The sequence below is a fragment of the Aptenodytes patagonicus genome, chromosome 14, assembly GCF_965638725.1.
Source record: "Aptenodytes patagonicus chromosome 14, bAptPat1.pri.cur, whole genome shotgun sequence".
NCBI classification, from domain to species: domain Eukaryota; kingdom Metazoa; phylum Chordata; class Aves; order Sphenisciformes; family Spheniscidae; genus Aptenodytes; species Aptenodytes patagonicus.
The window spans coordinates 18,584,899-18,604,763 of NC_134962.1; the positions used below are offsets into that span (position 1 = coordinate 18,584,899).

General features: G+C 41.2%; 1 protein-coding gene across 8 annotated transcripts in view; it reads right to left on the bottom strand.

Annotated features, from left to right (window-relative positions):
* PHF20 (PHD finger protein 20) overlaps positions 1-19,865 on the bottom strand; it is a 76,776-nt gene that overhangs the window by 29,756 nt on the left and 27,155 nt on the right. For 6 of the 8 annotated variants that reach the window (XM_076351884.1, XM_076351882.1, XM_076351880.1 and 3 more), the window contains 2 exons: positions 19,243-19,416; positions 9,157-9,435 (listed from right to left, as the gene is read on the bottom strand). In XM_076351884.1, coding sequence (XP_076207999.1) covers positions 9,157-9,435; positions 19,243-19,416 — 453 coding nt within the window. The remainder of the gene's footprint in view (positions 1-9,156; positions 9,436-19,242; positions 19,417-19,865) is intronic. The other 2 variants (XM_076351887.1, XM_076351886.1) reach the window with 1 other exon arrangement.

The window sequence follows — 19,865 nt, forward strand, 5'->3', positions numbered from 1 at the left end:
TTAGTGCTCTAACTAACTTCTCTTGCAAGTCACTTGTCCCTGGAAGCACTCTACTGAGACTACCACGCAACAAGAAGGCTGTACTACGAGTCCGTAGTGAACAGCAGGACTATACTCATAGAGACTCCTATTAGGAAGTGCATAGGAGACAGCAATGCATTTCCTAAAGCTGTCTATGCAGGTCCCATGAAGACACCTGCACTTGTCTTAGAGATATCCTGAGGTGGGACACAGGTGGCATCTGAGCTACAACTTCCACACGTTCCTGATGATGCCCAACTCAAACAAAAATCAAAATAGATATTAGTACCCTTTAATACCTCTATGATCCAGAATATCATTAATCATCATTAGAATTATACAATTCTCTACAAACAGACCACAAAAGCCCTCCTGACATCCAGGGCAGTGAACAGTTTCACTGTTCTTGAACAGTGATGTTGGAATTAAACACCAGCAGATTAATTTCTAGCTCAGATGATGCTAAATACCACTAACAGGAACAGGAAATACGATCATAAAAAACTGGATACGAAGAGGCTTGCTGATTAACTGCCCACAGCCTTCTTCCACAGAGTTCTTTCAGGCCTCTCTTCTCTAAGTCTGGGAGAAGTATCCTCTTCCATACAAAGAGCTGATCCAGAAGCAGTGAAGGATCTTAGAAACTAACGGATACAGACCTGAGATATGAAACCACCTCAACCATGCAGAAACCACAAGGACAAAGCCTTAAGAGAACTTATACCGAAGCATGTCAAGACTCAGTGACAGACAAGGCAATAGCTTTTTGTCCAATGGAACACAAAAGATGTCAGACCTCAGCTAAGAAGATAATTCAGCCTTCACAAGAAGCAAAGAGACTGAATTCCCAAGTGTTATGAATTAAACAATATTCACCATCCACAGCTGTGAGATCATTTGCTGAGAATATCCACTGATATTTTCAAGAACTCTAAGACCACATATCATCTTGGCTTATGGCTTAAGTATTTCACACAGCCTTCCTCCACAAACTAAATGCAGTACCTCCAGATAAGCCACAAAGCCGATCGGCAATTCTGCAGAACGTAGGAGGTGTTAATGCAGATCTGCACCTACTCCAGTGAGAAACCCTGTGTTTGTAGGTCACCCATGCACATTCCACTACCTAGCAAAGAGGCATCTATCAGCCAACATTAAGAGGAAACAGGAAACCCCCCAAAGGATCACCCTGAAAACCCCTAAGCCACGTGCCAGAGGTTCACATGTTAACAGCTATCAATTGACAACTGGATGCCTTATATGTTTAAGCTGTCAAAGCAAGTTTGCCAACCTGTTCCCTATGCATGCACGGTTAGTATCTCATCAGTAACACGAGTAAAGAGGAGACCTCTTTTTTCTGCCTCCTCAAAATTAGTTCAATATGACATATTTTCTAACAATGAGGTCACGTACAAAAATTTAAACCTACGTCTAAAATGCATGTTTTTTCCTGAAGTACCTTTTATGGACTCCTCAGTAGGAACAGATTTTCTACAGTCTCTGAACTACAAATTGCAGGTCCATTGCTTTCTTTTCTTCTTCACGGCAAGGAGAACAGCAGAGCCAAGACTAACAGCAACTTGCCAGACTCAGGCTGCCATTATATACCCACATACCATTTTAGTGGGCATGGTGGTGTTTGGTTGACGGTTGGACTCGATGATCTTAGAAGTCTTTTCCAACCTTAATGATTTACACAGCACCGGGCCTGCTGGCGACAGATGGAGTTCAGCTGTCTCACAGGGGGAAAAGGATCATGGCTCATGAATTGGCAGGGCTCATTGAGAGGGCTTTAAACTAGGTTCGAAGGGGGAAGGGGATAAAACCAGGCTCGCTAGAGATGAGCCTAGGGGTGGCGTGCCGATGCCGGGGGCGAAATCGATAGGCCAGCTCAAGTGCATCTACACCAATGCACGCAGCATGGGTGGCAAACAGGAGGAGCTGGAAGCCATTGTGCAGCGGGAGAGATATGACTTAATCGCCATCACAGAAACACGGTGGGGTGACTCTCATGACTGGAGTGCTGCAATGGATGGCTATAGACTCTTCAGAAGGGACAGGCGAGGAAGGAGAGGCGGTGGGGTGGCTCTGTACGTTAGGGAGTGTTTTGATTGTATAGAGCTCAACGACTGTGATGATGATACGGTTGAGTGTCTATGGGTAAGGATGAGGGGGAAGGCCAACGAGGCAGATATCCTGCTGGGAGTCTGTTATAGACCACCCAACCAGGATGAAGGGGCGGATGAAGCATTCGACAAGCGGCTGGCACAAGTCTCTCAATCGCTAGCCCTTGTTCTCGTGGGGGACTTCAACTTCCCGGACGTCTGCTGGAAATACAACACGGCAGAGAGGAAGCAGTCTAGGAGGTTCCTGGAGTGTGTGGAAGACAACTTCCTGACACAGCTGGTAAGTGAGCCTACCAGGGGAGGTGCCTCGCTCGACCTGCTGTTTACAAACAGAGAAGGACTGGTGGGAGATGTGGTGGTCGGAGGCCGTCTTGGGCTTAGCGACCATGAAATGGTAGAATTCTCAATTCTTGGTGAAGTAAGGAGGGGGGGGCCAGCAAAACCACAACCATGGACTTCCGGAGGGCAGACTTTGGCCTGTTCAGGACGCTGGTTGAGAGGGTCCCTTGGGAGACAGTCCTGAAGGGCAAAGGGGTCCAGGAAGGCTGGACGATCTTCAAGAAGGAAGTCTTAAAGGCGCAGGAGCAGGCTGTCCCTGTACGCCGTAAGAAGAACGGGCGGGGAAGACGACCGGCCTGGCTGAACAGGGAGCTCTTGCTGGGACTCAGGAAAAAAAGGAGAGTTTACCGCTTGTGGAAGAAGGGGCAGGCGACTCAAGAAGAGTACAGGGATCTCGTTAGGTCGTGCAGAGAAGAAATGAGAGAGGCAAAAGCCCAGCTAGAACGCAATCTGGCTGCTGTCGTTATAGACAACAAAAAAAGTTTTTACAAATATATTAATGACAAGAAGAGAGCCAGGGAGAATCTCCATCCTTTATCGGATGCGGGGGGGAACATTGTCACCGAGGATGAGGAAAAGGCTGAGGTACTCAATGCCTTCTTTGCCTCAGTCTTCAACAGGCAGACCAGTTATCCTCAGGGTATTCAGCCCCCTGAGCTGGAAGACGGGGACGGTGAGGAGGATGAACCCCCCGTAATCCAAGAGGAAGCAGTCAACGACCTGCTACACCACCTGGACGCTCACAAGTCTATGGGGCTGGATGGGATCCACCCGAGAGTGCTGAGGGAGCTGGCGGAGGTGCTCGCCAAGCCACTCTCCATCATTTATCAGCAGTCCTGGTTAACGGGGGAGGTCCCGGACGACTGGAGGCTTACCAATGTGACGCCCATCTACAAGAAGGGCCGGAAGGAGGATCCGGGGAACTACAGGCCTGTCAGCCTGACCTCGGTGCCGGGGAAGATTATGGAGCGGTTCATCTTGAGGGCGCTCACAAGGCATGTGCGGGACAACCAGGGGATCAGGCCCAGCCAGCACGGGTTCATGAAAGGCAAGTCCTGCTTGACCAACCTGATCTCCTTCTATGACCAGGTGACCCGCCTAGTGGACGAGGGAAAGGCTGTGGATGTGGTCTGCCTGGACTTCAGTAAGGCCTTTGACACCGTCTCCCACAGCATTCTCCTAGAGAAGCTGGCAGCTCACGGCTTAGACAGGTGGACTCTGCGCTGGGTCAAAAACTGGCTGGACGGCCGGGCCCAGAGAGTTGTGGTGAATGGAGTTCAATCCAGCGGGCGGCCGGTCACGAGCGGTGTTCCCCAGGGCTCAGTTTTGGGGCCAGTCTTGTTTAATATCTTTATTGATGATCTGGATGAGGGGATCGAGTGGACCCTCAGCCAGTTTGCAGACGACACCAAGTTGGGCGGGAGCGTTGATCTGCTCGAGGGTAGGAAGGCTCTGCAGAGGGACCTGGACAGGCTGGACCGATGGGCCGAGGCCAAGTGTATGAGGTTCAACAAGGCCAAGTGCCGGGTCCTGCACTTCGGCCACAACAACCCCATGCAGCGCTACAGGCTTGGGGAAGAGTGGCTGGAAAGCTGCCTGTCGGAAAAGGACCCGGGGGTGCTGGTCGACAGCCGGCTGAACATGAGCCAGCAGTGTGCCCAGGCGGCCAAGAAGGCCAATGGCATCCTGGCCTGTATCAGAAATGGTGTGGCCAGCAGGAGTAGGGAAGTGATTGTGCCCCTGTACTCGGCACTGGTGAGGCCACACCTCGAGTACTGTGTTCAGTTTTGGGCCCCTCACTACAAGAAGGACATTGAGGTGCTGGAGCGTGTCCAGAGAAGGGCAACGAGGCTGGTGAAGGGTCTGGAGAACAAGTCTTATGAGGAACGGCTGAGGGCACCGGGACTGTTTAGCCTGGAGAAGAGGAGGCTCAGGGGAGACCTTATCACGCTCTACAACTACCTGAAAGGAGGTTGTAGCGAGGTGGGGTCGGTCTCTTCTCCCAAGGAACTAGCAATAGGAGGAGAGGAAATGGCCTCAAGTTGCGCCAGGGGAGGTTTAGATTGGATATTAGGAAAAATTTCTTTACTGAAAGAGTGGTTAAACATTGGAACAGGCTGCCCAGGGAAGTGGTTGAGTCACCATCCCTGGAAGTATTTAAAAGACGTGTAGATGAGGCGATTAGGGACATGGTTTAGTGGGCACGGTGGTGTTGGGTTGATGGTTGGACTCGATCTTAGAGGTCTTTTCCAACCTTAATGATTCTATGATAGCAAAATTGCAGCCTAATACTGCACGGCATTTTTAAAGTCTCAAAACCAGGTTTAACTTCCATTAGAGCAAGACTCCTCAGGGGAACTGAACTATGTCCTAGGAGCATAAGGGTATCAACCGATGAAGTCCCTGCCAGTACAACAGTTGTGCTGAGGGCGGTATCAAGTCTGTCAGCACTACTAAGTGGTTATTAAGAGCATTAAGAGTACACCAGCCACCTTAGTGAAGGTTTTGATGGCATTTCCTTGCACACGCGTATCAAATCCCCTACTCGTTCACATCTAATGAGGTTAGAATTTTCTGACAAATCTTCAGTACTCGTCAAGTATAGAGACTCTCCAAGGTCTGAGGAGAGGTGCATCAGCTGTGCAAGTATTGAAGTCTGGCACACGTTGACTTTCAGATTTCAGAAAAATTGTTAAACACAAGGGCATGAACTAAATTTTCTTGAACCTCCAAATGAAAAGATTTTACTAAAAAATGGAAGCCACCGATTCAGAAAGACTCATACTCAAGAAAGAGACACACTTCAGATGTTCAAATTATGAGCTGCAAGTACAAAGAATTAACTTAAGCTATTCCATGCCTCATGCCCTTGGAGTGGTCTAGGTCAGGAAACAAACTTTATTAAAAATAACCTTTTGCAGGCACTTCACATAAAATAACATGGACAGACAGGCATATCTGAAAGAGGAAACTGGCACCTTCAGAGGAAGTTGTTTACAGTAAGTGTTTGCAGGGCACAAGTCACAGTAGGGGATGACATACTTCAACAGCAAACTAAGTGATTATGCAGAGAAAGAGAAGGGACAACAAAGAAAAAAGCCTATCTCAAGGTTAATGCATATGAATGTGGTTCTACTCCTTTTTTTATTACAGCAATCAACAAGTAACTAGCTGCCAAAAATTTTAACAGATACTACACCACATTCAATTTCCAAGTGATAAATTTGATAAACATCTCAATTTGAACTGTCAAAAACTTAAGCAACTCTTTCCTGCAAGACAGACTTTGAGAAGCCATCTGCAGCCTATGCTCAAAAAGCTTGTTTTAAGCTTATGTATCCACATACATTTCTGCAGGTCTTGATTCTCCTCTTTAACAATGGCTGCAGGTGGCTCTATAATGCACCTGCAGAGCTGAGGGCAGAAATGCCTGCATCTCCTACATTCCAGGGGGACACAAAAACCAACTGCCTTATTCTCTGTGAGGACAATTCTTTCAGTAAAGACCAAACAGCAGCAATACTCATGGAGATAAGTATTATAACATGGGGCTGGGGGAAGAGCTGTTTCATCATAATGATCTCGTAGCATTTCCTGATAAATTAAACAGAAGACGTATTGCCTGAATGCATCCAGTAGCCATTTAAGTCTGTGTCATTCTGTTCAGAGCAGTAAGACATATCTAAAATACAAGCTAGGCAATGGTAGTTCCTTCCCCTCTGTTCAATGAAGAGCCACTACAGAATTGAGAGAGATATCTGTCAAATTTGCCACTGCAAAGGTAAGATCCTTCTTAAGGAAAGGGAGAGACAGGACAGATCAGTTCCACATTAACCTTTTCAGCTCACTCAAGTTTTGAAGCCAATGCCAAGTGGCACAATTTACATTTCAGAGGCTGAAATTTCAGAGTCTCCACTTCAGTGCAAAGTAATTATACTTAAATTGTTCCTTCCTGTGTCCCAACAACGTGGTCATTGAAGACCACTTACATCCATCTTTTATGTGTCAAAATTCTAACTTTTAAGCACTACAAGGAAAAGGCTTTCCTACTGTTCTGAATATTGCATAATTTCCTAGAACTTCAGGAGCAGTAAGTATTTTCACTTTAAATCTAGCCAACAGTACACCCCACCATTTATTTATTTTTAATTTAATGTGTAGCAGAAACAGTAAGGAGTCCCGGAACTCCAAAATAAAACTTACTTTGGATAAGGACTTAAGTGTGATAAAGCTTCTAAAGCAAGAGTATCTCCAAGCCTATGGACTAACAAGACTCATGATTTCTAAAGTCTTATCTGTTAGAAATGGCCACCTTTTCTTAAGCACTAAAACCTATCTAATATAGTGAAGTATTAAGGAAAAGAAAGGACATTTGTACCAAAAGGTTAAATAATTTAAACATATTCACTTTGAACAGAAGAATTTTTGCTCACAAAAGGATTGTAAAGATGAAAAGTAAACCCACCATGTACCATACTTAATTATGTATTCAAAAGCCTTCACTCTCACCAAGCAGTACATCCTGAAAAGCATTTTAAAAAGGTGACATAAAAGTGTTCAGTAGACATGGAGAAACTCTTACTTAGCAGGCTGTCTTCCTATACATGCCATTAAGAACAGAAGAGATGCTTGCGAAAAGACAGGAGAACAGAACACAAAATGCAACAGTATAAGCTCATAAACCCCATTAACTCTACTTTGGAATGTGTGGTACCCCCACAACAAAAAGTAGAAGAATTACGAACACACTGAGTTAAAAACCAAGTGGCACTCAATATCAGACATATAACTGATATATAATGACACCACTTTTCTTCATCAAGAAAAAAACTTTACTGTAGCTCCACAGTAGCAGGCTTTGACAGTGAAGGTGACTTGAAAACTTTACTGTCCGCCTTCCACCTTGATGCGCTGTTCAACAGCTGTCAGCACAACACAGGGGCTATTTGCAGGGATATGCTATGAAGCACATCACTGAAACAATCCAGGTTAAAAGTATCCATCCACAAATGGGGAATGAAAGGAGTGGGGGCTTAAAATAAGCAAATACAGTTACAACTCAACACCATAAAGAATAACCTGCCAGCGCAGCCAGCCAAGATGATGACATCAAACCAACAGTGTGCACTTGGGGGAAAGGATAAATGAAAGGGTCAAGATGTTGAGTCACTAGTCAGTTCATTCAAGCCAATCACAGGAAAACAACTTCTCAAACCAAAATAATTATGCAGTTACAAAAAGCAGAATAGAAGTCTGTTTATGGAAAAAGCACATGACACACAAGAAGCCTATTTTGATCACTGTGCAGTTGTTAGCAGCTACTCTTCGTAAAGCGCTCGTCTCAGTTTTGTTTCTCAAGGCAGCACTTCAGTTTCATTTAAGCTGCACGCAAAGCATAATACACACAAGCGGGCACATCCTAGTGCATTTAAAGAAAAAAATCTTCCTCTACTTAACCATATGTTATGCCTTTGCATTATTTAAAGTTGCAGAAGTATTTGGAGTATAGAAGTTTACATGTAGTAGCAGTATGTTAAGTTACACTTATCTTGTTAGGAACAGGCAGTAGCACCTCAAATGAAAAAAATGTTTGCTGGCCACATTAGGAAAAGCAGACATGAAGCAAAGTAAGGCTAGATATATTCTGCTTAGTGAGCTGTAGCTCAGTGAACAACTTGTAAGACTTCGAAATTCTTAATTAAACAGAATATTAATGAAAGATCAAATGCAAAGACAAAAAACGCCAGGGAATTCAGCAAAGACAGCTGGATTTTATAAAACAGCCTCAATCAGAATACAAGAGAGATGACAATTTTTATGGACCTGCAGTACAAGGAGAAGTCAGTCCACAAGAACAAAGTTTGGACAGGTTAACAACAACACTGCAGTTCACAGCTAGACCTAGACTGTCACTCTGATGTTACACAAGACGCTAGGAAGAAAGCACTTCAGAGAATAAGACAGTGAAGCAGAAGTTAATGTGATTCTGAAGACTGCAAAGCAGTTGTAACTTAAGAATTGATCCCCCCAACCATTAGGTTTTTATCCCTTTCCACTACCCATCAGTTATGTGAGGATATTTTTCAAGTACAGCTGTAGCCATTGCATTTGTTAAATACTAGGACTTTTTTTCCCCCCACAGGTCCAGCAATGAGAACTGTAAATACTACAGAAACTGGTACTGGATTTCTGGCTAAGTATACTCTTGAAGTCAGACCATGAAATGTAAAGACCAAGTAAGAAACAGGAGGGAACTGGAGTTACCCAGACTGTTTCTTTAATACAGAAAAGGACAAAAGTCTTCGAACAATACTATTTAGATATTCGTCAAGCCAGGGGGGAAGAGGAAAAAAAAAAAAAGATCAGAGACTCAGGGAATTGTATTTTTGAAAAAAGAACAGAGGTTTAATACTCAAGTGAATTGTTACAAAGGAATAAAAGAAGCTGCGTAGTCAGTTCATTACAGAACATGATCTATATTTCTAGATGAGGGAATTTCTTCAGTTTTATCTTCTCTAAAACATGCTTACACATATTCTGCTTCTTCTCCACAAAGAAACATGCTAAGATGGAGCCCTAAAGCAACTCCTTAAGCCCAAAAGAAAATCGATTTCTGCTCTTTCCTGCCTGCTGCTGTTTAAAAAAAAAAAAAAATCAGCAACATACTTACACAATGAACCAGCTGTGGTCCGTCCTCTTTTTGACCTTTCTTGATTAGCTTTTTCAGAAGCCAAAGAAGCTCTGGTTTGAATATTTCTTTTTACAGGGTTCTGCTGTGATTCTGCAGCCTTCTCCACTCCATGCAAGTATTTCATGTGATAATGCAATAACTTGGCTTTGCGGAAGGATTTTGAACAGTCCAAGAACTTGCATCTAAACTTGTGATCTTGATCAACAGTTGCAGCTTTTTTTGATGCAAGAAAATCTGCTCTCCTACAAGGTTTTGTTACTGTAAGAACAAAACAGATAAATTCCCCCATGCATTTGCTATATTTATCAAACAGTTTCCTAAACTTAAAACAACAAAAAAAGTTAAGAAATGGGCATGCATTCAAACATGTCAGCTGTGAAATGCTAAAAATAAAATTTTAATGCTGTATCTGCCTTTAAGATCAATAGCTTTTAAGGGAAAACTCTGCCCTACTGTGTGCTTAAAAATTGACACCAGGGTTCCTATGAATGAGTTACTGTCAGAAAAAACGACATTTTGCTTCTATGAGTTCCTTGCCCAACAGCTAATATCACTGTATATAGTGCTACTATAGATACGAGACTGAATTACACAGAGATTGTGTATTTTAGTCAGAACACTGAAGATTATGTTCTATCAAGTATTTATTTAATTGTTTATAACTGTTTACACCTTTGGTGAAAGCACTTTCCAAGGAAAACAGTTCTGCTTCTTTGCTTATAACTATTTTGCTACCTGCTTTCTGGATGCCTTGTCCTACCACCAAAAGTCTGGTTACTTTCAAGAACAATGGAAGCAGTATGTCAGAACTATATTTTTCAAGTAAAATTGAAGTTTATTTCAATTTTCAAGTAGCAATGAAAAAAATGAAACTAAACAAAAGGAAAATTGCTTTTATCTGTTAAAAAATGTCCCCTATGAGCTACAATTAATTAGTTTCTCAAAAAAAGCAAGGGAAGTCTTCAGACTCAAATGTAAGAACGTTTTAAGGCATCTGTTTTACAGAGCACTGCTGTGCAACCCAGGGCTATACCTAAACTTGACCTGGTAAATGCCTATTTCTTCTTCCAGCATTTCAGAAACTTTTAATTCAAGTTTTTGCTAAGAAATACACAAAAGAAACTTTTTGAACTAAGAGTAAATCAGATTACTGTCACCAGTATCTATCTGTACCCAATACAACAGAGGACAGGTAGAAATTTGGGAACACACAGATATAGAGATCCATCACTAATACGCACACAGCATCAAAAAATCCCTCACCAACTAGAGGACAATGGAAAGGAGCTGTCGTTTTTACAATACAATTTTTCCATTTGTTTTGCCAGTACTAAAATATAATTTCCATATTTACAAGTATTTTCAAACTTGGAGGATTAAGAAAGAAGTGTTTAAAGCTAAGACCCAGACCTAGCAACAATGACGCAAAACTGAAGGTATGCAGCACATGAATGAAAACTAAGACATTATATTAGAAGTAGTTGAAAACAAGGAACACAAAAGGACCCAGAAATATTACAAACAAGAATAAGTACAGAAAGAGTAAGACTTTCCACAAGTACACATATGCAGGAACGCATAGAATGGGAGTGTCAAAGGTAGCGTCAACACAATCTTGGTGTAAGAACACAGGACAGCTTGTTCAGAAATTTTTAGCATGTAGCAACAAAAATGCTGAGTGTTACTGAGCTGCATACTTAAAGGTTATGTCATAGTGAAGAAAAACATCCTAGATAGCTGTATCTGAAGCATACTCAGTTTTTAAGTATGATGTTATGACAAAGAAACAAAACCTGAAGTCATTCATAGAGAAAAAACAAGTAATGATACTATGGAGGCTGATGTACAGGGAAGGTTTAAGTAGTCATATGCACATCAGACTGATTAAAAGAAAGAATATTCAGTTAATTTTGAGAAGAAAATAGTAAAAATGAAGACATTGCTTTTGACTGTTTCACAAAGATAATGACAAGGAAAAAAAGACAGACCTTAATGTGGCTATGCCAAAACAACATCCTGACAGGGATGCTGCTTCAAGCAATTATGGTAATAAGACTAACAAAGCCAGACAATTGGATCACACTTGCAGAATGACAAAGTTTGCCAATACCAAAATCGAAATATACCCACCATATATGCACCATCAAAAGCTGCATTCATAAAGAATTAAAAATATTTCAGGAACGGTCAATGAAATGGCCTGTGGGTTTAGTGAAAGCAAGTGCAGAAAGGTTCTCTTGTCTATAAAGCTAAAAAACAGCATTCAGGACAATGAAAGAGAACTTGTTTCTATTTAATAAGTTCTCCCATCTTCATGTTAATTAACTGCAGCAGAAGGGGGTAATGGGGTCCAAAGATTTAGCCAAAAAAATATTACAAATATGATAAGGGAAACTATTATACCATCACACAACTGTCATGATGAGGCCCTGTATCCAAGTTCAGAGCACTTCCCCTCCACTGAGATGGACAAATTCTTGAGAAGATACAGGGAATGGCTTCTAACTGATCAGCTACAAGTTAGAAGAGGAACACAGGATCACATTAGCTGAAGTTTAGAAACATAAGTAATAAAGACACGGGGTAAGGGCAATGAAAGAAGACAAAAAACTTACTGCAACATGCAAAAGGAATCGATTCAGAGTAAAACCCACAGACAATCCCACACAGTTTGAAACAAAGTTTAAATTATTACCATCACCACCACATTTGGGGGCATTTTCCTTCCTTACAAGTAACACAATAGAACTCCCTGCTGCCAGGGCGCAGCAGGAAGCTGATGCCCAACTCTGCCACCCAGGAGAGCCTCTGAAGAGCCTGTGCTCCCAGCCAAACGCTCTGAAGCTGACTCATTACACCAGCATCTAAAGGGGGGAACTTCCATCCTTACACACATATATACAATTTTTGCTCACAACACATGGTACTAAAACTGGTTTCTATGGAGAGAAAGTTTTGCTGTATTAGCTTCAAATTTTCAGGCACTTGCCTTTTCAGAGGAGCTTGGTGGGTGTTTTCTCTTGAGTACAGAAGAAAGTTAATGATAGACCTACCACCTGCTATTTCTTCCATGTTTATAATCAAAATTAAAACTCCTCACCTGGCATTCAATTAGCCATTACAATATTAAGCACAGAGACTCAAGGTCAAACAACAGTGTCTCCTTTAACTTTCACTACAGAGAAAAAACATCCCTTCAGCATTCAAGTCAGCAACCCCTCTCACTTCTTACTGTGCTGTATTATCCAAGGTTCAAGCTAAGACCACGTTTAGCAGTAAGTTTACAGTAAAATGTCACCATGTGAAGTTTCTGAGTCCACAAGAGGCTCCCCCCCCCCCAATTCTTTGTTTGAATTGACTCCTGCTGAAACAGGAATGTTTGGTAGCAGCACAGTATCTTGACTGAAGGTCTGCCATCCTGAGGCATCTTCTGCAACGCATTGGTAAGCTATGCCAGAAAGCCAACAGTGCACGTAACACTTAACATTTTCCCCCAAATAAAGTTGGCCTTGCTGCAGTTTCTAGCCATTAGATCTTCACAAACAATCGCCTGTTAAACTGATGAGACTTCTAGTCTCTATTTCCTGGTCTCCACAGAAATATTAAGTGAAGACCAAATTATTCCTTCACCTGCTGTTAAACTAAACACATCGAGTCTTTCTAGAACATATGCTCTCCGGTGCTTCCACCTGTATTATTTTCAAGATTATTTTGTTTGTTACCATTACCCTTCTCGAACTGCAGACATAAATTTTATGTATCCCAGGGGTAACTGCACAGGTGATTCTGGATAGCGATGACAAGACCTCATTTCTCCCATTTCCATCTATTCACACAAATGTAAAGTTGACCTGTAGGGGTCTAGTGTTACCGGTTCCGCACAGTCAGTCTCAAAATTTGAAGAACCATTTTGGAGCCAGTGCTTGCTTGGGAATACATCTATTCTCATAACACTCTACATTTTAAATACAGCCTTCTACTTAGCCCAGCTGACACTTCTTACACTGTGCTTTGGATCACTTCCCACCATTGGGCTAGCTTCCTCATTAATTACCTATTTCTTTGGTCTTATTTCTTCTGAAATCTTGTGTTGTTTTTCTTGAGCTCACCAAAAGTGTTCCTGTTCATCATTTTAGCACCCAAACTATGTTTCTTCCTTTATTTTCAAAAACCTCGGTCTTTCAAGATCTCAGATGTGAAACAAAGAACACCTTGCCCAATTGCTCTTCTCAAATTACTTTAGGTAAGGACAGCATCCAAGCATTTCCAGTGTGTCCAGAATCCACTCAACTAGATAAAGTAGATGCTTGGTGTAATAAATAGACAACAGCATCAGTAATCACAGATCATTACATGTTCACAAAGTTGTGATTTTTGAGCCTGAAACATTACTTGACACTGCAAGAACTACTCAAGACAGTATTTCATCTGATCCTCCACTCACCATTTTCTCCCTGTGCTGGCACTAAATTTGTAACAATAAAAACAGGGAGGTCTATACTGCACAAAAAGCTTATAGGTGTGCAGTGCACTACTGTGCAAACCTCAACATACCTTTAGAGGGGGCTAGCAGCTGGGTGGACATAAAGGCTTTATCTGCACTTTGAGGTGTAACTGAAACACTGTGTCCAGATCATGGTGTCTAGCTGTAAGAAACTTTCTTAAGCAGGCAAGGCAGGATGGACTTCTTTATGTACTATATTGTTAGGCTTAAAATGACAACTTTTACACTACCTTGAAGGAATCAAAGCCTACTTAGGTAAGCTGCAGGATACACAGCTGCGCTCTCAAACTGTGAGAAATGCAAAGACATTATGCTTCTCCTTAACTGAAACCCAAAGCTAAAAGTGACAAAATTAGAAAAACATGTGGTTAAGTATAAGGCAAATGGAATCCCTGATGTATGCCTATGCAAATAAAAAAGTAATCTTAAGAGTTCTGGGAAATACAACTACAAACATGATAGCAGATCTGTGCAAAGCAAAGGCAGCTCACCTCTAAAGTTAATTTAGTTTGTAAGAGTAAAGTCACACGAACAGCTGTAGAGTGCTTCTAAGCCTGTTTTCACATATATGAAAGAGCTTTAAACTGGCTGCAAGAAATTGCCAACAGACTGTCACCTGTTTTTTTGAAAGACAACTTGATTTACCTAAATCCTAATCACCAATTCTGGTCCCTAAACATTAGAGGAGCCAAAAAACCCAGCAGAATAGGATTTTCATCCTCTAGTACGTGTAATTAATCAGAATTTTGCTGAAAATTTTAAGAAAGGAACTTAAGTTTTGACCAGCAATGCTATATTGCCCTTTCAGAACACATTACAGACATACACATTTCAAAACATAACAAGCATATAAACAGTCCAAACTGTATTTGCTGTTACAAATGTCTGCAACTACTATAAATCTGAATAATCTACCAACCTGATATTCAAATGCTATAAAAATCATGTTCTTCCTATACATCATGCAGGTTACAACCAGTACTACCAGGGTGCATCACTCACCCATGCCAAAACAACACTAAACACAACACACTGAAGAAAATCAAGGTTATTAATTTTATTATGTTTTGTAGCATTTTCCTACAGGAAGAGAATGAATTCCCATCAAATGACTGGACTTAAAGCCTACAGACAAATAAAGACAGTTATTACTTGGTTACAATGTTGCACTTATTCCAAGTACGAGCAGTTATCTTTGACCTTAACTTCCATGCTTTATTTTGTGGGAATCTCGTACAAAGAAATACCCCTTTTTTCCACCCGCACCACCTACTCTGACAATATACTTCTCTCCCCTTTCCAAACCCCAAATCTCTTTAATACATTTGGCAGTCTGAGAATACAACTGCTTGACATACAGTTATTAGTATTTGGAGACATGTCCAAATGTTCCCTTGATAATTACCCACGAAATAAGTTAACTCAGCTTTCAGCCTCCAACACCAGTTATTTTTAGGACAGCATGCTCAGACTCTTTCACAAGCCCCCCCCAAGAGCAGGAAGCCACTGGCGATTTTCTGAGATGTTTTTAGATCCCACACCAACGGGCCTCTGTCACGCTGCTGTGCACACATGCTACTACCAGGTGAAAGCCCAAGCCTTACTGTTCCCCCTTCAGGCAGCTTATCGGCACTGGAGTGTACATACAGACACGATCTCACGAGTAAGACAGAAGCACATACAGGAAAACATAAACCCACTTTTAACTACAGAAGATTTATCCATAATAGGATCTATGGATTTTAAAACTCTTATATCAACGAACCACTCGTTAATAACATTTTTCATGCTGGTTAAGTATGAAAACATGTAATTTTTGTACTTGGATTTCAGGTGACAGTATTAATTCAAAAAGGCCCTGTACAGTTCTTATTTCCCATCCTTAAGAGTCTTCTCCAATAAAAACACCTGCTTGCCAGGTGGATGCCTGGCATTTCTAATGTTAAATGAGATGGCTTTAATTAAATGAAACAAACTCCACGTTCGGAAGTGTGGATTTTCAGACACCACCACAGTGCTGAACTTCAAGTCAGAATTCAATATGAGTGCATATTCCTGAATTAACTTTAATCCAGATCACTCAAGTACTGACAGAAGTGCCAGTGTCAAGAGTGCACAAGCTATACCAGAGGCTTTGGGTAGGTAAGTGAACCAAGTCATGTTCCCACAGCTTTACGCCTTGTATCCAATTAAGCAAGCTCCGGAGAAGTCCACATCCCGCACATCACATCAGTGTGACTGACAACACACACGTAGGTATTATACATTCAGCTGGAATTCTCCCCAGTTTAAGCCCAAATTACAAATGCTCAGCAATATATACATTAGGAAGTCGGAGGGAAGTGCTAATAACAGCAAAAGATATCCAAAGGGATCACAGTTTTTTTGAACTCCCAATGGTTCAGTTGCACACCAGCAACGAATACACAGAGAAGTAACATTTTTACACAACCAAGCCTGTATTGTCTAGTTGTTCTTTCATAGTCACTAGAAGTGATTTGTTTGCTGTAACCCCTAACACATACTGCTGAGTACGTACTAGCTCTCACTACATTATAGCCCGGAACTCAGATCCCCAAACTTCCCTTTTTTAAAAGAAAGAAGCCTTCTCTGAAGATGACCATACAGCTATGACAACACCCCAGTTCACGTACCCCAGTAAAAATTTTTAACACACCTTTGATTTCATAGTTACTTGAAACTAAGACATTGTGAAACACCCTGAAAAGCTTTGCATCCTAAATGAGTACTTAAGTTGGAAAACAGATGCCCTTGCAGGAGGCATTTTTTAAAACAGTATTTGATCATTAACCCCAAAGCTTTGTGATTACACTTTTACAGTACCAAGTAAAATCTTATTTTTTAGAATATTCTGTGACTATTTCTGGAATATTTTACAAAGGCAATGGCAGCAGATGCCTTCTTAATACTGCATTAACTGTTTGGAAGAACATCTGTAACCATTAACACAGTTTTTCCATACTGTTAACACAGTATGCTCTTTCAAAAAGCCAAGATTTACCATTCTCCGAATTCTCAGACCTTATCAAACAAAGTTGTGGTTTATCAATCTGCAGTTCAATGAGTACCTCCAAAAGATTATACAAAAGATAAGCGTCATCTTAAAAATGCTGCACTTCAAACTGAAAATTTGCAGGAATTTACAAAATAAAAGGCTAAATGGTTGCCAGTTAAAAAACACACTTTAAGAAATGCAGTAAGTTTGTCATGCAAGATCACTGAAATTAAAAAGCATTTTATCATATTGTTTTCCTACATAAAGCATGTCCAAAAGGTGACTGTATCCACTGTAGTGGAAAGCTTTGCCATACCTTCTCTTCTATTAAATAGTTTGTCAGAGGCTGAAAAGTGAGCCTTTTCAGACATACTAAAAATTCTTTCCATTTTCAAAACTGCTACGATCTGCTATATCTCTTAGAAGAGCTGTCTAAGGTGCAAGTCCTGCACGCTTCACCTCAGAGCAATTCAGTTCACTGTACCTGTTTGGAGCCATGCCTGTACCTGCACACCTTCTCACGTGCCTAAGACTGGAGTCACAACAGCCACCACTCTTTCTACTTGCCTGAAGCACAAGATTCCAACAGGATCAAGAAGCATCACTGCTTTTTAGCATTTCTTTCCACTCTCAGTGACACAGGTGTCTGCAGTCTTTCTGTTAAGAACTCCAGGAACATCTTCCAGAGATCCAATGAAGGAGGAAAAAAAAAATATTAACGCTCCTTTGCTGCTACAGCAGACAGCCCCTCCTGCCATCTGCAAAAGCTACTCCAGGGTGAAAATTTGCAAACAGGACATGGCTGTTCATCTTAAAAATCACATTCAAGGATGCCTGTTCAGTTTCAAGGGCACCCTGGAGAAGAGTAACTTTAAATTCCAAAGGAAAGAGCTACAAAGCACAGCACTAGCTGCTAACATTGCTGGCGCTGCAAACTTCTAATAGACACAGTACCAGTTTAGCTAATCCGGACGGCAGACTATTAGAGCAGTACCTGACAAGCGCCTGTGAGGAGCTTCACCAATTGTAAGCACATGAACTTAAGGAAACCAGTGATGTTACACTGCAATTACTCAGAGGAAGTATTTAAAGTGTACATTAAATTAGTTCTACCTGCTACAAAAGAGGGAGGAACAAATTCATAGCCACTGGAAGGAGCAACACTTTTTACATCCTTACTTTGCTTTGAATACTTGCAGGCATGCGTCAATAGCTCATGTACTCAGAGCTACTACAGAGAGTAATGGCATTTCCTTGTATCGGAGAGATTAACGTTCTGTTCAGGTACAACAACCAAACAGTCGTTTTGCCTTCATGAGTCAAAACAAGCTACAACCCATCAGTTAAAAAAGTTAAACCCAAAAGTACTTTACAGACCGAAAAGGACATAGCAGCCTGACTAGCAAAAAGAATCCACAGCCACTCTGTATCTTCTGAACTCACTGCCAGAATGTAGGGAAAGAAAGGCATGGCCCCAACACACATCAGCTTGAAAAGACTCTGGATATACCATAGTTAGAATACAGGTGGATATATCATCAGCCTGGTTAGGAAGGAGAGCAAGATCAAGAGAGCTCTAATTTTTAAATAGTAAAAGACCATTTACACATCAAATCTGAGGTAAGGAAAAGAGGTAAATTCCTTCCCGCACTGAAGGTGCACATCAGTGGCAAAGGGAGAGGACATTTCATTTGTACAGTTACACAAGAGTGGGTGAAAGAGGACATGTGCAAGCAGGAGGGTAAATTTGGAATAACCAACAAACAGGATGAAAGCTAGCACATACAGATTACTCTAGCAATACTGAGCAACTGTAAATCCCTTTAGGTGCTCTGTTCCACTTAAAATTAAGCTTCTTTGATAGAGCATAAACTAGGGAATTTGTAGTTCAAGTTTCCCCAGTTAGCTGCAGATCCGAGTATTAAAGTTACGAGAAATAATCACAGGACAGCACTATGTTTTGGCACAGTCTACTATCTGTATAGGAAATTTTAATTTGAAAAAGCAAGGTAAGTACACTCCCCAGCTAAGAGAAAATAGAATATATACATTATTAAGACAGACACCAAAATGTTTGAAGTATTTCATAAATTTGCACTAAAACCTCTAAATAGTCTAGGGCTTAAGTATAACAGAAGCCAAAAGATAAGGATATAGAAATGCATGATCAGGATTCCAAACATCAATGCTACCACACCCCTGCAGCACAGAAATGACAAATAGAACCTGATCTTTTAAGATGTTAGTCCAACTTAATCCAGAATTACAAACATTAAATTATAACCTGAAAACAAGCATTTGTTAATTTCATCATTCACCTGCAAAAAATATTACACCCAGTCATTTAAAAATTACGATTGCTGTCAATCTCCAAAGCATAAGATCAAAACTGAGTCCATAAGGAATAAAAATATGCATTTTCCCCCGTGGTTAACATTGCAAGAACGCACAATTTTTGTCAGTGACACTCATACAAGCACGGAACACCAGGCATCAGTTGCCTTAAGAAAGGCATCAATATTAAATATGAAATCAAAATTTGAACCTGTAGCAGCAGAAGGTTCTTGAGTTCTGACAGTAACAGGGGAAGACTCAGTGTCTTCAACTTTTTCTTCCTGTAAACTGGCATCTGTACTGAGTGCTGTGCTATGTGATGTGTTTCCAGGAGATCCTTGTTCACTGAAACTTTGGTCAGATTCAACAGGAATTTCTAACTGGACTAGAATGGAGGAAAAAGTTTTCATTGAGTAAAATGCACACAAAAGCATATTCCAGAACACTGATGTGTGTGTTCATCACATTGCAGTGGAGACAAATATCCATTCATGTTCAGACTACTTGCTGTTGTATTAAGACAAAGTTAAGTTTTTACAAAACAGCTACTTGTAGCAACCCACTAAATTTAGAGCTGCTTAGAAACACACAGGCTGCTAACTCTTTACAGGCTAAAATGGGACAGGCCTCCTCAAACCATTATCAGACCCTCCCCTGAAAGGGAAAGGCAGTGAAGCACAGGGCAGAAAAAGGGAGCATTATCTCCACCCAGTCTAAGAATAAAAGCATCCCGCTTAGTGTTTTTAGTGTTCAACAGGAGGATTAAACTGTAAATTTAGCATTTGGGTTACTTCTTCAATCTAAAAGTGTTAAAACTTTGTAATTACCTCATTT